A 27,556-nucleotide genomic window follows, 5' to 3' on the forward strand; every position below is an offset into this window, starting at 1 on the left:
ATACAAAATAGTTTTGCTGCCCTGAAAGTCCCCTGAGCTCCATAGACAATTTTTCAAAATTAAAATTAGACATGAAAAGAAAACCTTTCTCATACTGAGCTGCTTGAGATTGATTGTCTTTTTAATAACAGGGAATTTATAACCATTTTAAATTGATCTGAAACACACTAAACAGTCACTTAATGAGTCCTCAACTCCTAAAATCCTTAGCTAATAGCAAGCATCTTGTGCCATTACTCTCTTACCTAAAAATTTGATAGTTTTTGTTTTTTCTAAATAAGGCAATGAAAAAGAATCTTACAGGAAAAATAAGGCTTTTATTACAGACTGGAACTGATCAAAAGAAAAATTACACAATTCATAAAGTGTCTTTCTTCATCGGAACTGCTCTTCCTTCCAATGCATTTCGCTGTTAAAAGAGAGAAGGGAAGGATCAGGTCACCGTGGTGTGCATTCACATTCCTGCTTTGGACGCCCAGGACCTGGGAATCCTGGGCAACATTCTAAAACAGTTCCAAGGTGGCACCAGAAACTAGAGCAACCATGCAAAGCAGCCAGCTCCTTGAACAGGGAAAAGAGAAGAGAGAGACACCTACAGGAAGAAGCGGTCGTCGAGTCTGGGGAATGGAGACACAGCTCCAGAAAGGAAGCTCAAGTCTCAGAAAGGGAAGGACCAGAAAGACCCCTGAGGAGAGTCTGCAGCCAGGTGTGGGACTCAGGCTGGTCAAAGGAGGTGCTTGTGGTGTGAGGGTGCGAAGGAAGGAACCAATCAAACCAGTAAAGGCATGGGCTGGCCACACCTGCAGTCACCGGAGGGTGTGGGGCTGAAGGTGGGAACATCCATCCATTCATTCACTCATCAATTTATCCGTTCAATAAACACCTATGTTGATTACAAAGATCAACACGGCATAGTCCCAACCTCAGAAAAAAAACAAATCACAAACTAGTGGAGAAGATAGAAGTAGTCAGAGCACAGTTTGGTAAATGTAATTGCAGTAATGCCTGAGTGCAGGAAAGGGGTTCCTGGAGAAGACGTGTAAGCTGGACTCAGAGGATAGGCTGGGGTGGGGACACTGTGTTCCAGCAGCGAGGGTCCTGATGTGAAGGGGAAACCCAGACTGGGGGCTGGCAGGAACCGTCAGCAGTGTGACACTCTTCCATGTGTGTCCGGAGCCAATGAGCAATACATGTGAATCAGGAAGCAGAGAGAAGTGGGACATGAAGCGGGGGACACAGACGGGGACCACACTGTTGGGGTAGGGAGGCTGATGGCTCATGAGCCTCATTGTTAGGGAGCTTAGACTCCATCTCCAGATGAGCAGGGCCCCTGACCTGGTAGGAAGCAGTGTTAAGATCACTCTGGTGACAGTACACAGGTGCCATTGAGAACAAGATGAAACTGTCAGGAAGATGCTGAACATACCAGGCTAGAGTTGATACAGCTGGAACTGGAGTGGACGGCATAAAGAGAGAACAGAAAGAGAATTAGCAGACGCCATGACCCATGGGATGAGGCGGGGAGGCTGAGATGAATCTGTTTCAGACCTGGGCTGCTGGGAAGATGAACTGGATATAGAAGGAAGAGTAAGTCTCCAAGGGAAGAATTCCATTGTGAGCTTGGTGTGGAAGGTCTGGACGGAGGTGTCTGGCATGCCGTTGTTTCCTCAAGCCTGGAGATCAGGCTAGAGGGACAGTGTGGAAGCAGAAGTCAGAATAATCCCCAGACAGGTGGGTGTCAATGCCCTAGGGGTGCCTGGGATCCCCTGGGAGAGAGGGGTCAGAGCTGAGGCTGCAACCCCAGGGATCAGGAACATCCTCATTTGAGGGGCAGCAGGAAGAAGAGGGATTGATGAAGCATAGGAAGAAATCCCAGCCAGAGAGGAGAGCTGGGGCAGAGAGACAAAATCTCAGAGGCCAGAGGATTTCAGGAAAGAGGGAGTGGCCACCAGCATCGAATGCCGTGAGGTTCAAAGGGAAAAGGGTGGACGTGGGAGGCAGGGACAGTGAAGAGGTGGTTACTGAGCTGAGGTCCCAGGGCAGCAAGGGCAGACTGCTGTTTTTAAAAGACAGGATGAGGAGAAAACAAAAGACATTAAAGAGAAGCTAGGGATTAATTAGAAATAGGGAACCCATTTTACCATTGATGCTTATTATTAACGGAGTCTGTATTTGTGAATTCACCTCCTCACTGATATTTATTTGTAACCCCAAAATCAATTCTCGTGGTGCTTCCTCATGCATTCTTCAACATGCACAGAGCAGCAAAAACATCGAGCCATCCTGCCCACACTGAGCTCAAACAAGGTGACACTCTGCCTTCTTGTTTCTGCTCCCATGCTGTCAACGAATGTCCTTTTCACAGTCTACTTCGTGCCGCGCTGTTCGCATTTTGTGTTTTTGTTGTTGTTGTTGTTGATAATTTCACTGTTTAGCATGGCCCCCAGGTGTAGTGCTGTCTAGGGCTTCTAAGTGCGAGAAGGCTGTGACATGCCTTAACAGAAAATGTATGGGTGACGGTGCTGTTGGCCATGAGTTCGGTATTAACAAATCCAAAGTATATATTAAATAAAGCATCTAAACAAGAAATACACACAAAGCAAGATCATACATTGATTTGTTGAGGAAAAAGTTGTGACCAGAGGCTCAAAGGAACCTAACCCTCTATTTTCCATAGGAGCAAAGGTTCAATAGCCACTCATTCAGTGTTCTCAAGCAACTTTATAGACCATAACTACCTTGAATCATGCGAATCAACTGTACTTCGTGATGTAATTGGAGTGGGCAGGGAATGACAATCAGAGCGAAGTGTACATAAAGACAGCTGCACTCGCCAGGTCTCCCCCTCTGGAGCCTTGGCTGATCTTTTCTATCTCCTGTGGGAGGTCTGGCTCCCTTTAGTAGATGGGCTGTCATAGGAGGTCATGATGAGAAGTTGTCACTAATGAGTCTGATACCTGAATATTGAAGCCACCCAGCGAGTTCACCAAGGTGGCCCAGGTTTTAGGGGCCATCCCTCCCATGCGGTGGATGGTGGGTAGTTATGTGGCCAGCACTTCCAATCAGTTATATTCTTTGTCTTCTAGTTGGCAACTACATATCTAGTTCTACCCAACACACAACAAATGTGTCTTAAACAAATAATTCTTGAATTTTTGCCAATGTGTGCTATTTTCTAAACATAGATGAATGAGTATCACAGGAAGGAAAAATCAAGGCTCTGGAAACTGACAGACATCAATAGCTACAGCCCAATTCCAACATCTCCTCTGAGATCAGCGTTCTCTTAATGTCTCTGCTTCTTCCCCTATAAAACATTCATTTGGATTGTTGCAAGATTTATATAAGGCAATGTACAGAAGGGTCCAAACACCCATCCAGGCACACCTGAGAGCTGTGTCTTCACAACTCGGTTCAGGGGCCAGGCACACGTCAGGCATTGGCCGAACATTTGCTGAACAAATGGATGAAACCATGAGACTGATTCTCTTCATCCTGCACTTGTTTATTAAATTACAGAAACAGTGGTTATTAATTACAGAACAGTGTTAATTAAATCACAGAAACACTTACTCAGCTCCTATTTCATTCCACGACTGAGCTGGGCTCTGGGGATTCGATGACAAATGAGACAAAGTCTCCGCCCTCAAAGAGCTCCCCATGGGAAAGATGTCATTCACAATTTGAAAATGGTGATCTCGCTTTTAGTCACACCTTTGTTCATTTCTTCCTCCAATCTGACTGATTATACTCTACACATTGTCTTTAGCATTATGAAATTGACAAAGGATATTGCTATTAATAATTTTCTATAGACATATCACTAATATTTTACTTGTGATTAAACTAAAATAATTAATAAGGATGACAAGGTAAGGCATTTTTAAGGAGCTTATGGTCTAGTAGGGACAAAGATAAGCAAAAAAATAATAATAAGCCTTTGAAGGAATGAACCTTGAGAGGTTAAGGGACTAGATCGTCATCGTAGGTGGTAGAGCAGGCTCGGAACCAGGCGAGCGGATTCCAGACTCTGCTGTGTTGGCTTCCTCTCTGGACCCACTGCACTAGCCTCACCAGCCTCATTTGAGGATTCCAGGAAAGTCGGGGTACAGCGTGGAAAGCTGCAGTGATAAAGGTCACGGGAGGGCAGGGACATAACTGGGACTTCAGTCAAGGTCCATGTTTAGTCTGGGGCTGTAGCATTGGTCGTTAGTCTGTACTGCTTTAAAGAAACATGTTTTAAGTGATTGATTTCTTTATAGGAATCAGACAATGAATTTATATTGCAATACACATATGTTTACACACAAATATAATCATAATATTAATATTTTCCATTGAGAATCCTATCCTCCCCTCGCCACACACACACACACCCCAGGATGCTCTATAAAGCAAAATGAAGTGATTTATGTTTATAAAAAAAGAATATGATGAGTTCACTTTTTTCTAATGAGTAGTTTCCTGGTCTCAGGATGAAGTGTTTTTATTTTTAGAGTGTGCCATAGATTAAAAAGAAAACCTACCATTTGCATTTTTCACTCAAGACAGCTTCCCCGGTAAATTTTCCTTCTATTTTAGTAAAATGTCAGATGACTTTTTTCAAATTCCAGTGGTTAAAAATTAATTATATTATGCTTAACTGATTATTTTGGTAAAAGAATTTCAAGAACCCATCATCCACTCTATTTACTGAGTGCCCACTCACTGAGCACGGGGTTGTGTGCCGGGCACTGGGGGATGCCAGCAGTTGAAGTTTCCTGGGCCCTGCTCTCTGGAGTCTGGAAGAGTCACATGGGCAGAGAGGAAACAAGCAACCGTGGTGCCCTGTGATGGGGATGCTGTGGAGACCCAAAAAGGGACATCATCTCCGATTTGGCAGTGGTGGTCTGTGGGGTCACAGTGGACCTCCAAAGGGAAGAGATCCCTGAGCTGAGGCCTGAACAATGAGGTGGGAACTAGTCAGGAGCATGATCGCGGTAGTGGCTGCAGCGGGAGGAGCTGCAAGTCTTTCAGTGCTGCTGGAGCTTAGGGCCAGATGGACTTGAGGGAGATGAGGCTGGAGGTGCGGGCAGAGCCGGGTCATAAAGGCCACTGTCAGCTGTGCTGGAAAGTTTGGACTTTATCCTGAAGGCATGCTGTGTTGTGTAAACAGTAAAGCCTGTGAATGCTCAAGCTTCATTATTAACTTGTGTGTGCACGTAAAAATGACTGTGCACTGAATCAACATCTATCATTTCATCTTAAGATATCTTTTAAGTGTGCCCTTTTTGATACCCCTTTAGTATTTGTGAGTCTTCAAAAATACACGATTATATTTGCTCCAATCCTAGTGACTGGGATTCATATACCCATGAGACTCTATAATGCTCAGTGTGAGTATGATCGACCAGGGCTCAGTCTCCAGCCCGACACAGCGCAGGGGACAGATAGGCTGTTTCTCCTCTTGGCTCAGTGTCTGGCTTTTGCACACTTTTGCTTTATCCCACAAGCAAAGCGAGTGTCAGAGGGTTTAAGTGGAGAAGGATCAGGGTCTCCTCTGTGTTTCAAGATAGGCCTGAGGACAGCTTGCAAGGCAGACAGAGTGGGAGCAGGACCTGAGGCAAGGATGCAATCAGTACTTTAGCGATGACAGCAGTGAAATGATGGACCAGAACCAAAGAAAATGGGCAGGTGAAATCAACAAGGCTGGACCCCTGTGGATGTCAGGAGAAGACGAAGGATAAGGAGGAGTCATGACGACCCCAAGATTCTTAGCTTGAGCAGATTAGGTGGATGGGGATGCCATTGTTTAAGAAAGGGAGCTTGGCAGGAAGCTCGTTGAATTTCAGGAGCTCGCAGGACACCCATGGCAACTGCACCCAATAGGCAGGTGATATAAGGGCCTGGGTCTTCGGATAGAGTGCGGTAAGAGACATATATTTGGACACATCCGTGATAGTTCAGCAACAGAAAGAGCTGATGGACTACTCTATAGAATATGGGGGGAAATGGGCTAAGGAAAAAATACAACTGATCGCCAGTATTTAATATATAGATGAAGAAAAGGAAACCAGATCAAATTTCATAGATTTGAAGATTTAAATCAGTTTGCAAAAAGCAGAAAAGTAAATAGGATGGGAGGAGGTTGAGGCAGCAGACATAGACCACAACTGCATCGAGCAGCTCAGCGGGGAAGGCAGGACGGAGGGAGGGCTGTGCTGGAGTGAGAGAGACCGCGCCAGAGGAAGGGGCTGTTCTCTTTGTTGTTGCTTTCTCTGAAAGTGGAGAGACTTGATCACATCAGGGCCACAGATGCAAGTGTCATGGGAGAAAGACTGGGGTGCCTGAGACTGAAGAGACAATTGAGGAGCAGTATCTGTGAGGAGGCAGGAGGAGATGGAGAGGCAAGGGTGGGGTCGGAGGAGCATATCACAGCTTACGGGAGGTCAGCAGTTCTAAGGCATTCACTCCAAGCGGCTTCTATTTCTAAACACACATGTTTTTAACTGCATTCCCTTACCTGGAGGCTGTTACTCAAAGCCAGTATTTATTCTTGCTCTGTGCTGGTAGTTCGGGAACCTTCTATTTCCAGGAGGAAAAGCCCTTCTCATGATCTCTAAAAATAGAAGGGAGAAGCATAGACTTGGTTGGTCACATCAAGATCTAAGACAGCCTGGACTATGTAACTATAAATTAATGACAAGGATTGAGAATAGCATGACCTGCACCCACAGTGCCAGGAAAATACCTAGGGACGTGACAGCCTCGTCTTCCCAATCAAGTTCTCCTGCTCTGCCTCTTGCATTGTGCTACAGCTGTGCCCAGTGCTTATTTCTCTCCACTCCACATTAACACGTGTGATCTGTCTCAGCCACTACTGCAAGCCCTGGAGGGCAGGGACTGTCACATTTATCTTTCAGTCCTCCCTGGGATCTGCCCAGAGCTTGTCACACACATTTGTTGAATAAAATTAAATTGTCATGTTCAAAGCAGTCTCTGAGGTGACAGCACATCTGCGTCAATGATGCTCCCAAGGCCCAAAATGGTTTTACAATCTGGCTTAGAAATATCTTCTGAGACACATAAAAGGATTGGTCACATTAATTCATATTCAGACAATGGTTTTTGTTCCAAATGGTATTTGTTCAGTGCAATAGCCAGCCTCCAAGATGACCTTCTACTATTCACTCTCAGATAGTCCTCTCCCACATTGGACCAGGGTAGGTCTGTGTGAATACTAAAATACGCAGAAGTGGTGATATATCACTTCCAAGATTAGGTTATAAAAGACTGTGCTATCTGTCTTGGGTGCTCTCTTGCTTGTTTTCTCTCTCTCTCTCTCTCTCTCTCTCTCTCTCAGGTCATTGTCTCTTGGGGAATCCAGCTGTCATGTTTTGAGAGCTTTCAGATAGCCCTATGGAAAGGCCATGGGGTGAAAAACTGAGCCTTCAGTCTACAGCCCATGAAGAAATGGGCCCTCCCAACCACCATAGCTTGAAAGTGGATCCTTCAGCCCCAGTCAAGTTTCAGATGAGACCACAGTCCCAGTAAACATCTTGTCGGCAACCTCATTATTGAACCTGAGCCAGAACCACCCAGATAAGTGCTCCTGAGTTCTCAACCCTTAGAAATGGTGAGATAATAAGTGTTTGTTTTAAGCTGCTTAACTTGGGGGTAATTGATACACTGCAATAGATAACCAATGCACCCAAGTAAGTTATTAATCTGATTCATGATATTTATTTCCAAACAACTTTTGGCTATTTTCAAAATCAAGTGCAAGGGCAAATATTTGCCACTGCTATGGAAATTCAAAAGAATGGGCCATAGATTCTGAAGGCAATTCCAAAATAAGTGTTCAAAAAAACGTTTTTACCAGTGGTCACACTGTTGTAATAACTGTATATTCTCCCAAGTGACAACTTGGAAAAGAAATAAAACTCACACATTTTTTTTTAAATCAAGCCTCAGATTGTAAGCCCTGGCACTTCAAATATATTGGAGTATGCCTAATGAAGATCAGACATTGAGCTCATTGAAATATTAATGTCTGTGTTATTTATTTTAATGGAAGACTCTGAACATATAGTAGATTTCACAAATCTTCTGGAAAGCAGCATGGAAAAAGCTCAGGCTTTAGAGTCTGACAGATCTAGGCTTTAGAGTCTGACAGATCTGTTCAAAGTCCTGCCTCTACCGCTCACTACCTGAGTCAAAGTCCGACATTGGCAGTGTAGCCCTGAGCAAGTGACAGAAACTCACTAAGCCTCAGTTTGCTCAACTATGAAATGGGAAAAAACATAGCACTGCTTCACAGGATGGTTGTGAGGGTTAAAGGAGAAAATTGTGTTAAGGGTTAGTGCAGGGTAAACATTTTGTGTGTGCCAATTAGTGTCATGAGTTACTGCTCATTTCTCTATCTCGATGAGCACAACTAGTTTACAGAGCTATCATGAATGGGCCAGCCTGGTGGCGTACTGCTACAGTGCACTGCTTGGGAGTGCAGTGGCGCTCCCGCCGAGGGTTCGTATCCCACATACAGACTGGTTCCTGATCACTGGCTGAGCGAGGTGCGGGCGCGACACTGAGGGTTGCGATCCGTTGCTGGACACGAAAAAAAAGACAAAAAAATAAAAAAAATAAAAAAAGATTAAGTGAGAAAACTGATCTGTCCGTGGGAGGGACAATAACTGTTGGCTTTGTTCACTTACTGAGAAGTGTGGTTGAGCATAGCAAAGAGGAGATCATTACAGTTTGCGCTGTTCAGAAAATGTTCCAGAGCAGGGCAGGAAAAAAAGTCAATGCTAACTTCCTGAGCCAGACTTGATATTTTGAATTGTGGTAACTTTTTTTTTTTTTTTGTCTTTTGTCTTTTTTCCGTGTCCGGCAACAGATCGCAACCCTCAGTGTTGCCCCCATACCGGACCGGGGACCGGCAACGGGATCGCAAGCCTCGGTGTTGCTCCCACGCCTCGCTCAGCCAGTGAGCAGGAGCCGGTCTGTATGTGGGATCCGGCGCCACCGGGCCGGCCACCAAATTGTGGTAACTTTTAAGTTAGGACCTCAAGGTTAACTTTTTAAAGATTTGCAAAGCAAGTTTATACGCTACTATTCTTTTCATTTTCACTTAAAATAATTTGCATTTCAGGGATTTGGTTCCCATGAAATAGCTTCAGCAGAGTCTGGATTGATCAGGGTCTGGTGGTGTCCCACTTACCAAGTGACCAATCATAAAATTGTTCACTTCTGGATTCGTCAGAAATGAGACCTATAACACAGTAATAGTCATAAGACAAAACCCCTCCTCCCACTTCCAGAATGTTCTGTGATTTTGTTGTCTTTGCCACAAATATGCTTCCTAAGCAAAGAATCAGTGGTAGATCACCAAAGAGTTTTGCTGCCATCAGCACCAATAGGAAAAAGACTTAGGAACATAAAAATGACTCCTAAATCATAGAACACTAACCCAATCCCACTTAGAGGCCATACAAAAAGGAAAAAAAATGAGAGCCCATTCTTCCCCAACCAAGACACTCAAAGAGATGTTCAGCTGTAGTCATAAGGCTGGAGAATTATAGCATTCAACCTCAACTAGTCAGATGAGGTTTAGTCCTCATCCTCCCAGCTACAATTATTGCTACCTGGACCCTGTAACTTAGATAGTGCACCAGGACAAAAAATTCATGTTCAAGTTATGGGACCCAAGAGGAAAAACCAACACTGGCCTTGCCTGCTTGACAGAGATATTGAGACCATTGGATGAAATCATGTATGGAAAAGCTCTGTATAAATATAAAATAATATCTAAATGAACAGTTCTATTTTCTGTAATTACGATCATTGTTCAAGGGTTATATATAGGTATTTCTAGTTTTAAATGACTCACTAACAAAGAGCTGCCATATGAAGTTGTTTCAAGAAAAAAAGTTGAAGAAAAACAGATCTTAACTTACCGAGTGGATAATTGTTTCTCCATGGAGGGGATCCCAACATGTCCCCAAAAATCATCTAAAGAAATTTAGGCATCAGTATGTATCAGCGCATGAAAGAGAGAAAAGGAAAGAGACTGTTGAAAATGTGAATGTTATCTAGAAGACTCTGATATATTACATAATTTATTTTTAATGATATAAGTCAATATATTATATTAAATAACTATGTGGTATCAAACACGTATGTTTAAGAAAGCACACAGGGAAGAGCAACTTACAGGATGTTTAAATTGACTAAAAAGCTTTCCATTAGACTCAGAATGTTCTCCCAAATGTTGTGGACCAGAAAAACAGAACATTGTTATACAGACTTGCAAATAGACTGAGTTTAGGTCAAATTTTGGAATTTTCTCTCTATGAAGTCTCTGTAATGTGTTCAGTAGGAAAAGGTATTCCCAAGTAATTTCATGAAACCACTGAATGTCCATGCAATCGTCACAAAATTAGGTGGCTGCTTGGCTCACAATCTTTCCTTCAAGAATCCAGGCTTACTACCTGCTATTCTCTCCATCTGGAACAATCACAGTTGGTCTCCTGCCCCATCATAGCAATTGGTCTGGGATGGGTCACATACCAAGACAATTCAGTGGAGAAAGAATAGTCTTTCAACAAATGGTGCTGGTACAACTGGATATCCACTCAGAAAACAATGAAGTTGGACCCCTTTCTCATACCATATAAAAAAAAACTAAATAAAAAATGGGTCATACACCTAAATGTAAGACTCACACAAACAACAACAAAAATAGATAAATTGAACTTCACCAAAATGCACCATCAAGAAAGTGAAAAGATAACACACACAGATGGAGAAAATATTTGCAAACAACTCAACAATGGAAAATGCAAATTAAAACCACAATGATACCACTTTTACACCTACTAGAATGACTAAAACAAAAAAGACAAACAATAACCATGTTGGCAAGAATGTTTAGAAACTGAAACCCTCAAACGTTACTGGTGAGAATGTAAAATGGTGCAGCTGCTATGGAAAATAGTTTGGCAGTTCCTCAAAAAGTTAAATATAGAGTTACTGTATGATCCAGCAATTCCACTCTCAAGAGAATTAAGAAACATATGTCCACGCAAAAACTTGCACATGAATGTTCATAGCATCATTATTCACAATAGCCAAAAAAGTGAAAACAACCCAAATATTGATCAATTAATGAGTGGGTAAATCAAATGTGGTATATCCATAGAATGAAACATTATTTAACAATAAAAAAGAAAAAGGACCTATACATGCTACAACATGCACAAACTTCCAAAACATTATGCTAAGTAAAATATGCTGGTCACAAAGGAACCCATATTGTATGATTCCATTTGTCCAAAATAGACAAATCCATAGACTCTGAAAGTAGGTTAGTGGTTGCCAGGGGCTGAGGGGAATGGGGAATAAAGGGTGACTGCTTTTATCATCCTGCTCTTCTCAAGATGATAAAAATTTTCAAAATTTAGATAGTGGTAGCAGTTGTACAACCTTGCAAATATGTGAAAACCACTGAACTGTACACACCAAAAGGGTGAATTGTATGATATGTTAATTATATCTTAATAAAGGTGCTATGTTTAAAAACAGGGGTATTAAAACATCACATTGTACATGGTAAATATACATAATTAAAAATAAATAAATTACATGTGTAAAAGAAAAACAAAAAGAGGGGGCACATGACGTCAGCCAAGGCAATGTGAGTAATGCCAAGAGATTTCTCTAATGAGAGCTAGAGAGAAATGCTTCATTTTCTTCCTAAATTCAGAAAATATGAATCAAAATAGCTGTGGCTTCACTTCCTGCTGCAAGGAGAAAGCTCATCTACAATAAGAGAGAAGGAAAGAGGGAAAGAAAGAGACAGAGAGAGAAATAAAAAAAAAAAAACGAAAAGGAGGAGAATACAGTGCACGGGGTGTTGAAGTTTCCTAAATTGAATCATCCATGAGGCCGACTTCTCCCTCTCCTTCCTGGGAGTGTGATCCAGGGACTTAGACTACTTCTAGCTGACTTTTTATCTTTTGAAATGGAGGGTAATAAATGAATTAAATGCCTTTCACTCTCCCCCCGAGCTCTGAATTCCTGTTGCTATTCTTTTCAGTTTCTCTCTCTTGGACTGTTTTGGGTCTCGTTGCTGAAACCCAACCAAATATTATCCCATCCAACCCAAATCAGAAAAATTTTTCTAAAGTCAAACACACTGACTGGAAGCAAAAGAAAGTAAAAAGAGAGAATCAACCTACAAGCATCAGGATTGCATTCTGGGTGGCAACTGTGCCTTGCAGGATTGCGTGAGAGCTTATCCACAACACAGAAACCTTTATCCTCTGCATATCTCTCTTTCAAAACTGAGAAAAAAAAACAATAAAAACTACCCGTAATTCAAACATTTATTTGCTTAAGGAGAGGAGAATATTTGTAAATTTAGAAATGTATTTTCTCAATTTCTTTACAGTTATTATACTTTTTTTTTAATATGGGATGGAAGTCCAAATATTTTATATTTATTTTCTCTCATTATGTCCTTGCCAGATATTTTCTATTTGGTCTATGTCCTTTTCAGTTATAATTTGGATTTTTGGTCTTAATCTCCATGGCTTTCCTCTTTCTTTACATTATATTCTTCACTCTGGAAATTCTTCTATATTCTGCATATGTTTTTCAAGTGATCTTTATTCTGATTACTCTGGAATTTTATTTTTCAGTTTTATTTCTTCTATTTCCTTCTTCCAACAATGATTTATTTGTTCTGTGACTAAATTCATCCTACTCTATTGTCTTTCATGTTTGTAATATCACCATTTATGTCACTGAAAATGGTTAACAGCTGTTTTCTAATTTTTTCCTCTGTTTCATGTAAGAAATCTTTCTATAATGTACACACAGATCAAAAACATCACATCGTACCTCATAAATATACACAATTACTATTTGTCAACTAAAAAGAAATAAAACTAAAAAGTGATCCATTTCAGAATTTCCAGGAATTACTATAAATCTATCTGCTTTCTTCTTTTTCTTTTGAATTGCAGAATTCTTTAATTTGGGAAATTATTTTTTTCAATTTTCTCATAATTCTTTATGATCTCCCAAGCTTTAAGGACAAGCAACCTGGGAGTTTATTTTTAAATCTAGTTTGTTCCAGGGACTAACTTAATTTAACATCAAAGTCTTCTTACAAAACTCGGAATTGGAAGAAAAGAGAGTGGTCTTCACTATGCAATTAGAAAGTTGCAACAGATTTGTGGGTTGTGCAAACAATTAGAGTCAGCTTCCCAAATCAAAGACGGAAGATGGGTTACATTAGGTGGTCCTTTGTTAAGTCAATTCCAATTGTGTTAAAGGTCACAAAATGAACTAGAATCCATTTTTCCCAACATTTACTATCAAACCCTAGCCCTGGTCAGCATTCTCCTGCTCCTCTTCGGCCCACCTCCTATCTCCCCATATTTACTCTCACTTAGATCCAATCTGTTCTTCATCTGACTCTACCACTCCCCTACTTAAAGCCCTTCAGTAGCCCCCATTGCCATTAAGATAAAGCCAGAAATCCTTGACGTGACCCATAAGGTCCATCTTAACCTGACTGCTGCTCATCTCCAGCCCTGCCGCGTGCCTCTCTCTCATCTTTTGCTTATCCCAGTCATCATGTATTTCTGTTTATTTCAACCCACAGCTTCTCTTGCACTTCAGGGTATCCCCACATGACTTTTCCCTGTGCTTGAAATACCCTTTCCTCCCTCCCCTCTATACCCTGTTCCTTTTGTTCTGACACTTGCCCACCTTCCAGGGCTGGGTTGGAAGTCACTTCCTCAGAGAAGTGATATTCCACATGATATTCATTCCTCTCACTATATGGTCCCAAATGCTTGCCTGGTAGCCAGGATTATTCCTGTTTAACATACATCTTCCTCCCAGACAAGTCTATAAACTCTACAAGGGTTAAGACTATGTTTGTCTTGACCCCTACTGTCTTTTTCTCCCATGCAAACCACAAAATCAATACTAACAAAATCCTTGTGGAATGATAGGCTTAGTTCATGTCATTTCTGTGTTATCTGGGCCACAAGCATGTGAGTGTGTTTCTGTGAACATATCTGAATTCCTAGATATTTTAGTAGAATCCAGAAAAGAAAACCCTTTGTCCTTTGCTCTAGCAAACCAGAGAAGAAGATCCTCAAACTATGGTCCTATGACAAGCTCAGAAGCCTCCTGGGAATTGACCCTTCAAAGTTGCTAGTGGGAAGGAGATCAATTAGGAAGGTTATGGTCAACTAAAAACTGTTTGTGGAGAAAGTTCTAACAAACTGTGCAAAATTCTCTTTGCACCAGTAAGACCATCCCCTATAATAAGAGTTTCTCAGACATCACTTTTGTTACTTCTATTTCTAAAATAGACTTCCACACAAAGTAGTTAAGGTGTGGGTATGTTAGTAAGAATATGGGGAAATTAACTTTTATGTGCAATTCTTGAAGTTAAAATTTTATACTCTTTTAATGTAATTTTTACCACAGAATTAAAGCTTTAAAAATTGAATAAAAATATAAGATGTGAGGAAGATGTTATTGGACAGACTCAGCTGTGTAATGGTTGAAACATTTTAAAAATACCCATCAAGAATATTACCAATTGCAAAAGAACAAATAATGTAACAATTATGTTTTTATCTCTAGTTTAAAGAAGTTTCCACTTTATGTCATATTCCTGACCATCTCTTCCCCAGTTTTCTTGTATTCATTCAACAAGTATTTATTGACACTGACTGTGTATCAAACATTGTCCTAGACTGACAAAAACTAACATTCCTTGCCCTCATGAGAAGTACAATCTACTAAGGACAGCAGTCAATTAACAGACAAATAAATATAATTTCCAGTCAGAAACATATGCATTATTAACTTTATAGTATTATGGCAAATCACGTTCAATGCAATTGAGGGGAAAAAGAAGGGTCCTACCGTTTACTGAGCATCTATTATACAGCAGACACTGGGCCAGATCTTTCATGTCCATCAACTTGCCACCTGTAAGGTGGTCTTTATTACTTATACGTAATAGATGAAGAAGCTGTGGGTCATGAAGATTCAATGAAGGTTAAGTATCCTGACTTAGACTGCAGAGCTGGTAAATAGTTTTGAACACGTATCCAACAAAAATGCCCCTCTTTGTTGCACTAAGCCACAGTGCCAGGAAGCTGCATACTTAGATCTAAAACTTTGAAGATTTGCTAATTGTTACTTTAGGATCACATCCCAAATCTCAGGGTGAGAGAGAGAGAGAGGATAGGTTGGAAGATACAGGAGATATGGACAATGGGATTGCAGGTGTACCAGGGAGGATCCAGTTGTGTAGGCAGAGTTATGTTTACCGTGCCTGGGTTGTGCTTCAGCTGCTTATCAAACCACCCTGCCTCTCACAGACCATGCAGGCTCTAAGAGTTGCTGCTGCTGTCTGAGGGGAGACAAGCCCCTGGTCATACCTCTTCGCTGCTGTCAGACTCAGACGAGGAGGACCAGTGGCAGTGAACCTGTACATACTGCACCTGGTCGGCAGACATCTGCACAGTGCTTCTGCAAACAGCTGTTGGCTGGAAAAGGCAAAACACTAAGTGACACCTTCAGCCACTTATAGAAACAGTGAGCTTCAATCCAATAAAGCAGGTGATACTGTCAGGTTTAACGAAATGGTGAAGAAAGCAAAAATTCACAGAGGCATTTTGTTTTTCTGAAATGAAATTTTCGGGCTGCCCACTTAGCTCACTTGGTTAGAGCATGGTGCTGATAACACCAAGGTCAAGGGTGCAGATCCCTTACTGGCCAGCTACCAAAACAAAACAAAACAAACAAAATGAAAAGTTCTCAAGACCCAACCAGAAACAAATGAGATATTTAAATATCCCTTAGTGTTTGATACATTACAAGTCTTTAGGAAAAACAAACATTCCCTGCATGAGCACTGAGCGGGCTGCCTTGAATGAATTTCCATTCGAACAAAAAGAAATGGAAAGAATTCCACAGGACTTTGCTCTCTTCTCCTTTGCCCTTGAATTTTGTTAGAAATAGACACTTAGGCACTTTGGTTTGGGTCGTTTGTAAAACAGAGTTACAGTGAAAAGTTTCATGAAACAAACAACAAAACAATCCCCTTCTAAGTAACAAAACCTTGGGAACTTGTACATCTGAATGCAAACACTACAGAAAGCAAATTTTGGATTGACGGAGCGGCCCTGTTCAGGTGGGATTCCTGCCCACGGTCTTGACTAAGTGTCGTATCATGCTCTGGTTACAGAGATACAAAATGAACATGCCATGTTCCTGATCTCATGGAGCCTGAACTAGCAGGAGGGGCAAATATCATGCAACGGTCAACTGCAAAATAACGCAACCTGTGCCAGGAGCACACTGGGCATTTCACATTGATTTATGATGGAATCTGAAATGTGTCTGGATGTGGAGGACCAGCGGCAGTGAGCTGCTGGATTTTTCTTTGATGTTGACCTCTCTATATTCACTTTACCTGATACAAATTTATCCCCATTTTAATGAGCAGGAGACTGAGGCACCAGGGATCAAATAGTTTGCCAGGATCACAGACTCCACAGCCCAAGAGTGCAAGTCCTTAACTACTGGGCCATATTGCCCCTGCCAGTGAGGCCAGATGCCAGCAGGGCAGTGGCCAAGCTCTTTGCGTAACTGTGAACCAGCTCCAGGTCGTGGTAGAATCAGGGCTCTTCCTTAAGTTAGTTTCTGGGACCGGGTCCTTTCCCACACTTACCACGTAGTAGCCCCCTTGGAAGGCACATGTAGAGGGGTCTTCTCTGGACTCTCTCCTACATGTAGTTTCTCGAATGTTGAACACCAAATTCATGATCAAATTGTCCTCATCCAGGACCTCAACCTTCACAAAAATAAAATATCAGTTGGTGACAGATGTGTTTCTGAAGTTCATGGTGCTAGCAAAGATTCTCTCTGCCCAAAGAGAAAAAAATTTACAGAATCACCCACCATGAAAGTTATAAATTATTTTAGCAACTACCTAGTTCCATGCCTTCATTCTGAAAACCAGAGAGAAAAGATGATTTGCCAAAGTCATACAATACTTTAGTGACAAAAATAGAACCAGAATGCAGGTGTCTTAACTCCAAGGCCAGAATTGCTTTTAACAATTTACATTTGCAATCAATCATCACCATTTGTGGATTCTGTACTTGTGAATTCACCAACTCTGAAATCAATACCTGCAGCACTTTTCCAATCATTCTTGGATATGGGGACAGTGGCAGGGAAAAATGTAAGTTGCCCTATGTGCATGTTCCCAACTGAGGTCAACCAAGGCGATGCTCCACCTTCTCATGCTAGCTTCCATACTGTAAACACATGTGTTTTTTGTGGTCTATTGAGTGCCACATTTTTTTTTTTGCAATTTTGTGCTTTTTGTTGGTAATCTTGGTGTTTTAAATGGCTCCCTAGCCTAGTGCTGAAGAGCTGTCTAGCATTCCTAAGCGTAAGATGGCTGCCATGTGCCTTGCAGAGAAAATACGTGTGTTAGAGAAGCTTTGTGCAGACATGGGTTACAGTGCTGTTGGCTGTGAGTCTGATGTTAATGAAACAACAATATGTATTAAATCAGGTGTCTTTAAACAAGAACTGATAAAACAAGGCTATGTATTGATGGGTTGACAAAACTATTGTAACCCAAGGTTTGCAGGAAGCTAACCCTCTATTTCCCCTAGGAGCAATGCTTCAGTATCTGCTAATTCAGTGCTCATGGCAATTTTATAGAATATAACTGCCACAAATAGTGAGAATCGAGTGTATATTAACTGTTATTTTTCTAGAAGAATGCTGTGTAATTTCTCAATAATTCCTGAAATAAGTAATTAAACAAAAAGTGCATCTCTGTTGTGCAGAGTGTTATCCAACTCCAGCTTCCTGCAAGAGCAGTTCTGATCCCTGAAGGAGTTTACATGGTTTTCTCTCCTTTCCACCAAGGGTGGGATACTGGGGGACTCTTCCAAACTTCCTGACAATCTGGTAAGTTCTGATGACATGGAAGTCTTGTGATTTGTTGAGTGCTCACTGTGTGTTCAGCAGAGCAGGAAACATATCACACAGCTTAGATTCCAGAGGGGCTGTCACCTAGTCAAGGCATTAAAGAGAACTAAATAAGATCATCCCAGAGTTATGTTGCTTTGAAGAAAAACAACAAAAATAACATGGGAATGGGGCTGGGAGGAAGAAGTTGCTTTAGAGAAAGTGCTAGAAGGGTATTCCCAAGGAAAGGAAATGTAAGCTGAGACTTGAAGGAGCGGGAGGCTTTTTCCATTGTGTGAGGAGACAGCAGAGCCCATGTGCTGGGGCAGGGATGAGTTTGACTCTTGTGGTTGGAGCAACACGAAAAAAGAGAGAGCCACAAACCATGACGGTAGAGAGATGGGAAGTGACAGACGGTGACAGTCTCATAGCCCATGGGAGGATGTTTAAATTTCATTCTCAGTGCATGAGACGCTAGCACAGGGTTTTAAGAGATAAATCTGCGTCACCATGGCTGCTGCAGGGGAACAGATAGCACAGGAACAAGACGGTAGCGTGAGGCCAGGTGGACACCCGCCACGGTCCAGGAGCTGACAACAGCCCCAGACTCCTTTCCTTTGAGTCCCTGAGCCTGTCCTGTGGCAAATGTGAGTCAGCAGCACGTTCAACCCACTGCCCAGTGAGAAGACAGCTCAGACCACTTCCAGGCAGGGAATAATGTGCACAGGTGGACAATTTTGTTTTGGAAATAAGTAGTAAACTCCAGGCTTAGGACAGGAGTCTTCATGTCTCCTAACACAGGTCATGGAGTGCTGATAAAAGGAGTTTTCTGAAAACAAGTAGGAACAAAGCCTCAACCTTGCCTTTGATTACTACCTTATTTATTTGTAATTTTAATATATTGGATATTAAATCTGAGTTTCACAAAAAAGAATAAAAAATAAAAACCTCCCCCATCAACTGCAGCCCATTGTGGGGGTCTCTCTACCTCCGAGCATGATTCAGCAATTTAGCATGAAGCAATTTGATGAAAGTGAAGAGGCAATGTAAAAGTTTAGCTGAAAAGATGAAAATGTGGGGTTTTTGATCATTTTATTGAACTATGAGATGATTTTGCAGCCTTTTTTGTATCTTCCAGCACTCTGGAATGGTCTTTCAAGAATATGAAGAAACACCTGACATTTCTGCTGTCTTATTTGAACTCACTTTCAGCCTGTGAGTTTTTGCTCAGTGTTGTTCAAAAAATGTAGGACAGCCCGAAAAAAATACTCAACACAAAGGAATCGGTTGGAAAAAATTCAAAATCCAGCATTATTGCTGAAGTAAAGCATGGTAATTTCTAATCAATGTTACAGTATGGTCGTGTTTTTCTTTTAAAAATTATTTTATATCCATAAATGAAGAGAAAAAGCTCCAGAAAGATTTATCCCATGGGTTCATAGCATGTGTCTCAGAGAGATGGACAATAGACGTTATTTGGGGTTTTTTTTAATTTTTATTTTCTGACTTTTTATACTGATCATATTTTGTTTTTTTTATTTCAAAATGAAATAAAAATATATAAACAATAAAAGACCTAGAACAATTCCTTTTGGCCATTATAATAGTTAATTTTATGTGTCAATTTGCCTGGGCCATGGTGCTCAGAGACTTGGTCAAACATTATTCTGGATGTTTCTGTGAAGGTATTTTTTGAATGAGACTAACATTGAAATTGATGGGCTTTGAGTCAAGCAGATTACCCTCCATTATGTGGGTGGGTCTTATTCAATCAGTTGAAGGCCTTAAGAGAACGAACACAAATCCCCCAGGTTGGAAGGAATTCTGCCAGCAGACAGCCTTTGGACCCAAACTGCAAATCTTCCCTGACTCTGCAGCCTGCTGGCCTATCTCATCAGATTTCTTAATTTGCCAGTTTTCACAATTGCATGAGCCAGTTCCTTAAAATCTCTCCCTCTCTCTCTCTCAGTATACAAGTACATACATACACATATCAGGGGTCTTCAAATTTTTCATGGAAAGATTAGTATTATCTTTCAATTCTGTTTTTCCACAAACTCTTTGCAGTGCACTCGAATACGTACATCCTATTGGTTCTGTTTCTCTGGAGAACCCTGATAATTTAGGAGAACAGTGATAATTTAAGTTTTTCAAATGAATTCCTTCTTAATGAACAAAAAGTAAAGATCAGGAATAGCCGGCTAAGAATAATTTAGAAAGCCAAAAAGCATAAAAATACAAAGAAGATAAAAGATAAAAATGGTCATGGACACGTAAAGGATCCCAAACCTCATGGTTTTGCCTCTAAATGTGCCCTGAATCCATCCCGGCTCCTGCCTGGCCGTGCTGGAGGCTCAGCTGCCCTCACTGCCTGGCTGGGCTCCCCACCAGCCTATCACCAGCCTCAGTTTCCTCCCTGGCACCCGAACGCACACGGCAGCTACAGAGATTGCAATGGACTGACTGTCGGTGCCCCCCACCCTGCGTTCATGTGTTGCAGCCTGAATACTGATGTGAAAGATTCAGAGGTGGAGACTTCGGGAGGTTATTTGGTCTTGAGGGTGGAGCCCTCATGAATGGAGTTAGTGCCTTATTAGAAAAGGCCAGAGAGCTGGCTATTTGTCCTTCTGCCATGTCTGGACACATATCTGGGTCTGCAACCCAGAAGAGGGCCCTCACCAGACCCCAAACATGCTAGTACCCTGATTTGGAACTTCCAGCCTCTAGACTATGCAAAATAAATTTCTGTTGTTTTTAAACCACCCAGCTTATGGTACTTTGTTATAGCAGCCTCAACTGACGAAGACAGAGATCTTCTACAAATGCAGAGGTCTTCTCTGTTTAAAACCTCTCCAGAGGCTACCCACTGGCCTTAAGACAGACCCCAAACTCCTCAAAATCATGACCTAGGTATGTTCCACCTCTGACCCCACTCCAGCCCCACTTCAACCTCCCCAGCTCACTTGGCTCTAGCCGGACTTCTGTCCCTCCAGGCCCTTCCCTCAAAAGGTCTTCCCATGGCTGGAACTTGTTGCCACTTGAGTGAGTCCTAGCTCAAATGTGACAGCCTCCCTGGGACTTCCACCCCACCTGGCTGCTGCCCCAGCCCAGGCTCATTCATCTACCAACCTGTTTTACATTCTCCACAGCACTACCCCCAAAATTTGAGCACTACCCCCCATAGAATTTGAGTTCTATGAAAGCACAGCCTGGCTCGCCCTCTTCATTTCCTCGTCCCCAGCACAGGGCCTGTGTCCTTTCCTTTCTCCCCTTGTGTCCATTGAGGAAACAGTCTAAGTGAACCTAATGTCAAAGCTGGAGCAAGGAAGCCATCATTACTGAAGTCTTATCACCTTACTCTTTCTCATTCTTTTTTAAACTTGGAGCCCAAGAGGTAAGTAAATTGAATTTGATTACAAGGGAATTTGATCCAGGTTTGTTGGTAACACCCAGTGGTTCTTAACTCTGACTACAGATTAGAATGACCAGGAGAGCATTTAAACATATGAGCCCCACCCTCAGAGATTGGGGTTCACTTAGTTGGCCACTCCTCCCAGACATGAGGAACATTTAACGCTGCCAGGTGATGCTGATGTGCAGCCCCAGCTGAGAACCACCGGGTTTGTTGAGCAAACTCAGAGACAGAGTAGAAGGGCCCTGGGCTTCTCCCTAGGTCCACTGAACTCTACCCCAAAATACCCGCATGTATATTCACATGACTAAGCTACTTATTTCCTTTGAACATACTCCTAGAAGTGAAATTCTGCAGTTTAAAATTCTTGCTAATTTTAATGTTTAACATACTTGTAAATATGCTTAACACCTGTTTCCAAATTGCTTTTCAAAGATAATTTTACCAAATTATGCTTTCTCTAGTAGTGTCTGAGATTTCTTTTTCACCATGCTATTCTTCCTTTCTACCTTGTTATTTAAATTCCTTTTTTTTTTCTTTTTGGCTATTAGAGAAGTTGAATAATTTTCCAATATTTCTAACTCATTTGTATTTCCTCTTTTGTGAATTACTTGTATCTTTGGGGCCACTGATCTGCTCACTCAACCCTCTCCTGAGGACTTTGCATTTAGAGTATCCCCCTTGTCTGCTAGTATAGAGAGAATTGGTATATTTGGGGCCATAGATAGGGAGTTTGTAGAAGACATGATTAACATGCACAATGTAAAGCAAAATGTGAAACACTCCCAAGATGAGTAATTTCATTGGGAGAGATCAAGGAAGGAGGGTCTGGAGAGTCTCTCTCCCTTCCAGTGGGGGGAGAAATGGAGTTTTCAAGGAGAAAGCATGGTGAATGTAGCTTGACCAATGAATCTGAATAATCAGAAAAGGCTGGGGAGAGGTGAGAATAGGCAGATTCCAAGGGGAAGAGCAGTACTTAAGGCAGAGAGGCATCTCTTATTAATGCACTCGTTGAGGATCACACACACTACATATAAGTGTGTTTATTTTAGTTGCATGTGTGTCCGGGCTTGGGTGTGTGTGATTATACCGAGATGGCACACATGCTGGCAAGGCCCCTGGGTGGCTGTGCTCACACCAGCTCCTCTCCACAGGTCAGTTTCCATGGTACCAGTCACTGGTTCTCTCGGGATCTGTCCTCAGGCACTGACTGATTTAATTAATTACTAACTTCTGTAGTGAGCAATAGCTAAATTACTATTAAATTTAAACGTTTCATCCACAAGCTTGGCAAGAGGATGCCAATTCCACACCACCACAGTGGATTTATTAAATGCTATTGGAAACTGACATTTAGAAGCCAGCCCAAGCAGGGTGCAAGGAAGGGGGTTCTTTACTCTGACCCAGTACCCTTCCAGAAGCTATCCAACCTTCGGCTTGGTGGCTGACCATGCATATCTTGCAGTGCCCCACACCGCAATGTCCAGGTCCAAGTGACCCTGCCCTGGCCATGACAGCTTGGTTCTGGGAAGGGTACCTAACTAAAGCAAAGCCCGTAGGTTTCATGACCTGTGACCCAATTTAAAAAGATGACTGGGACAGTTGAATTAATTTCTTCCAAATTTGGAAAAGAGAAACTGAGCCAGTTTCTAAAGTAAAAAGGTCAAGATGAATGTGGTGTATTTGGTATTTGGAGTCTGGGGCTAGGAAACCATGAGCCATTGCTCTGCAGAGTAGCAGAGGGAACAAGCTGTGGGTGAGCTAAGAGGCACCAGGAGGGACAGGAGAGGGACAGGTGCGCAGAGAGAACACAGAGGACAGGTGGAGGAGATGCTCCTGGACTCCTAGCCACATCTCCACGCTTATTCCCATGCAGCCTGGCTGCACAGTTTTTACTCCTAAGACATGTAACTTTATAGAACCTCCCCTACCCACCACCTTAGTCTATCCTCGCTTGAGGGTATTTCTGCTCCTACCTCCAAATGAGCTCTGTTAAGATGACAACTAAGCAGGGAAATTACCTGGGAACAGGAAGGAGGGAGTCAACTTGCTGCCTACGTTTCTCGTTTCCTTTGAGGGACGTTTCTACATTTCTTTCCTTGCTTATCAAGACTCAGCCCTTGGAAGCCCAAGAAAATTTCTCTTTTCCCTAGTTCCCAAGTCTTACTGGAAGCAGAATATTACTAAATTGACAAAGAAAGCTGGATTTCTTTGGCTCAAAAACCAGAATTTACTTTCTATTAGTATTAGAAGCTGAATTGCTGAATTCAAAAGGAGGCTCGTTTCCAATAAATCAGCAGGTCTTAATAAAACACCTCAGATGGAACCGCGAGGACTTTGGGCACAAAGGCAGGTGCAGGGAGGCAGAAGACAAGGGAAGAGGAAGAAAAGAGCAGAAGAATCCATCAACCAAAGTAGCTTTGAGAGCCTCATACAAAAGTGATCATTAGATCTTTTCTCTGTCAAAAAAAAAAAAATAGGAGAGAGGTGACCAGCTGTTATCTTTTTAAACTGGAAAAAGTAAAAATAAGTGTACCCAGCAAACAGACAAAAGACAGGACCAGGAGCTGTGTGAAGAGGTGCGGAGAGCGCTGCACTGTGCACTTACTGTCTTTAATGAGCTTCGGAACGCCCGAAACAGGAATGCACTCAGTGACTGGGAATTCACTTTTGCCACAGAGGCACCGAGGGCTTCCCTCAAGGAGACCGGATCGTAGTCGTACACTGGGAAACCTGGACACGCAAGCACACGGGCCACAGTGAGACAAGACACGCGGGCCCAGGTGGCTTTGCATCCTTAAGAGCAGGTGACCCCATTATTGAGCCCCTTACCTGAGCAAAACCAGTCATTCATTCCAAGAGCAAACATAATCAATATCTTCATTGCCACCTTCTCCATTGTGGGAAGAATCATGTTAGTTTACAGCCAGGGAGATTGTCTCTGTACGGGTTTGGGGATGACAATTCTTCCTGAGAGCAGCTGTCTTTATCAAATGTGACCTGGCTGCTCTCTCGGATTGGAGCCGTCCGTAACTTAAACAGAAACAATTGATCCTGGGGTCAATATTTACTGCTGACTCTTCCTATGGAAAAGTTCCAATTTGAGGCCATGTTTGAAGTTTAGACCTCACCAGGGGACTTTAGTCCACAGCAAAAGACATCAGGAGGTTCCAGACTCCACGTGGGCTGTTTGTTTCTCTCTGTTTTAAGTTCATCCACATGTGCTGTTTATTTTCCCCCTTTTAACTTTCTTCTTCTGGGGAAAGGGAAATAATCTTATGTGCAACAAAATGGTTCATTTTAAATTATTGCTGATTTAGTTTCCTCTCATGGTCCTAAAGATCTTGCAGTTGACTTTCTGAAATCCTATGGGTATCTTTTGGGAAATATGACTTTAAAGAAGAGAATTTTATTTAAGGGCCCTAAATATTCTAAGAACATGTGCAGTAAAAAGCTGTGACCCACCATCCTGTTCACCAACCTTCTCTGCTCGAGGACCTTTCTGCACGTCACCTGGATTATAAGGAATTTATATATTGATGGTTCTCGTGCACTGTAAAACCCCCAGGTAGTTTGTGAATTATTAAAAAGGAGAGAGAGATACATTATGGAAATACAGTTTGGGTTATGTGTAGGTCACAGCTGTACTGTGTTGTGTCTCAGAAAGACCAGTCATTGCCATTAGTGGTGACAGCTAATTTGGAAACTTGCTAAAATATGCCTTTCAGCAATTATCCCAGACATGGGTGAGGGGACGTGACTGAGGCCTCTTGCTCATGTCGCTCTGGGCCTGATGAGTTTGGCAGACCTCAAGCCCCTCAGACCTCTCCGAGCCACTTCTCTTTCTCACTATGTGAGACAACTTTATTAATTAAAAGACTGCCTCGGTTTTGCCTGCCCTTTTCACAAAGGAGTAAAATCATGCGTCTGATGACATCCCATACTGATCAGATCATGATGTGCCCATAAATATTTAAAGGTCTGACCCAAAAGGCGTTCTTACTACCAGTCATATCTGTCAGTAATTTAGCACAGGGTGTATTTAATATCCCTGGGTGAGCTCCGTGTCTAAATGCCCATTCACCCCACTCGACCACAACTCTGGGTCCAGCAGTTTCTGCCACTCTCCAGCCTCATCTAGGGCCATGCTCCCCCCGCCCCTCATTGGTCCCAGTCATCCAGTGCTCCTCGGGGACACCTTGGGACTTCCATCCCAAGGCCTTTGCACATGCTGTTCCTGCTGATAAACCATAATGACATTCCTCTAGTTCTCCCCAAAGTCAGCTCCTTCCCACCATTTAGGTCTTGCTTAAACAGCACGTCCTCAGAGAGCTTCCCAATGAACCACCTACCTAAATGCCTGTATCCTCCACCCGTCAGCTCTCTGCTTTCTCCCTTCCTAGTACTTATCACAAATGTGTCGTGATCTTGCTTGTTTCTTGACTTGTCTTTCTCCTCTAGCAGACTACAAGCTCCATGAGGCCAGGACCGTGACTGTCTTGTTTGTGTTAGACTGAAGCACCTGGACAGGAATACGATTAAATATTTGTTGAATAAATGACTGAGCGAGCACACGTGGTCTCTCTGAACTTTAATCCAAGTCTTTCTGTTTGAAGACTGAATTCATTTCTTGTGTGTAACAAGTACACAGAACAATGTGCTATGAGGTGAGGACCACTAAAATTTGTAATTCTATTACTTTTAACCTGGTTTGAACTCAATTCCATTAGAGTCTTCCAAATTTAACTAATGGCACCATCTGGCTCCAAACTCCATGGTCTCATTAAATGAGCAGAGGTAATAAAAGTAATTGCAAAAGAGTGGAGGAGATTAAGGAGACAACAATAAAATAATGTTGTCAGCACAGGATTATTGATTTTGCTTCTAGCTTGCTGGTGTGGGGATAGATCATTTCATTTCTCAGACTCTCTTGCCTACAATTAAACATTGGCACAGGGCATGCAGGACAGGCACTGATTAGTGCTAAAAAGCAATGATCTGAAAAAATGCCTCTGCAGAGTTCTGTCATGTCTGGTAAAACTGGAAGATTAAATATAAGCCACCCATTGAAATTCAGGTCATAATGATTTCTTTTATTATTCTTTCTCCTCTGCAGAAATGTGTACAACATTAATTCTAGCAATTTTCTGCTGTTCCAACACAAATTATTTAGTTAAGGTATTAAAAGTTATGTGGCACTAAGTGAAGAGGGTTGCATTAGTCGCTGCTTATGACAAAATACTATGGAACTGGGTGATTTAAAGGAAAAAGAAATTTATTACTTACAGTTTCAGACGATAGGAAGTCTGAAGTCCAGGGAACACATCTGGTGAAGGCTTTCTTTGGTAGTGACTTCAGTGATGGCAGGTACCACATTGCCAAATGACAGAGCAGAGAGAGAGTAACCTCCTCTTTCACTCTCCTTTTAAAGCCCTACAAACCAAACCCCTGACCACCATTTTTAATCCATTCACTACTGCATGGTCCTACAATCTAATCACCTCTCCAAGTCTCCACCTTTCAATCACCATAATAGGGTTTCCCACCCTCCCAACAGTCACAGTGGGGGGCCAAGTTTCTAATACATAAAACTTGGGGGACAATTCAAGATTTAGTGAGTTTTGGGGGGACATCATTCAATCCATGACAAGGGTTGTATAGCTTTTTAAAAATATAGCCCCCGGGAAATTTGTATAAAATTTATTTTAGAAAGCTTAACAAGAGCAATTGGGAAAGTATTGACTAAAGATGGGTGGGTATCCACATCACAGTCTAGTAAGATTCATTGCTATCATCTTTCTCATTTCTCTGGAGATTGTTTCTTTCATTTTTTTGCTAATTTGGGCTTATTTTGTTGTTGTTTTTTCTAGTTCCCTGAGGTGTAAATTTACATCTTTTATTTGAGATTTTATTTTTTCATGTAGGTATTTATTGCTATAAACTTCTCTCTTAGTACTGTTTTTTGCCGCATCACATTAAGTTTGGATATGTCATGTTTTTATTTAAATTTGTATCAATATTATATAAGTTTTTTCTTTGACCCATTGGTTGTTCAAGAGTGTGTTGTTCAATTTCTACATATTGGTAAATATTCCAGTTTTCCTTTTTCCGTTGATTTCTAGTTTCATTCCATTG

General features: G+C 41.9%; 1 protein-coding gene across 1 annotated transcript; it reads right to left on the minus strand.

Moving 5' to 3' along the window:
- Positions 1-325: 325 nt before the first annotated feature.
- On the minus strand, positions 326-24,320 carry SPP2 (secreted phosphoprotein 2, 24kDa). Its single transcript, XM_008572255.1, has 8 exons — positions 24,254-24,320; positions 24,030-24,154; positions 16,751-16,873; positions 15,456-15,563; positions 9,936-9,990; positions 9,200-9,250; positions 6,503-6,598; positions 326-409 (listed from the first exon to the last, which is right to left on the minus strand). Exons 1-7 carry the CDS (start codon positions 24,318-24,320, stop codon positions 6,513-6,515), a joined length of 615 nt encoding a protein of 204 aa, XP_008570477.1. The 3' UTR covers positions 326-409; positions 6,503-6,512.
- Positions 24,321-27,556: the final 3,236 nt, after the last annotated feature.

This window comes from Galeopterus variegatus, unplaced genomic scaffold (assembly GCF_000696425.1).
Source record: "Galeopterus variegatus unplaced genomic scaffold, G_variegatus-3.0.2 Scaffold769, whole genome shotgun sequence".
Lineage (NCBI taxonomy): Eukaryota > Metazoa > Chordata > Mammalia > Dermoptera > Cynocephalidae > Galeopterus > Galeopterus variegatus.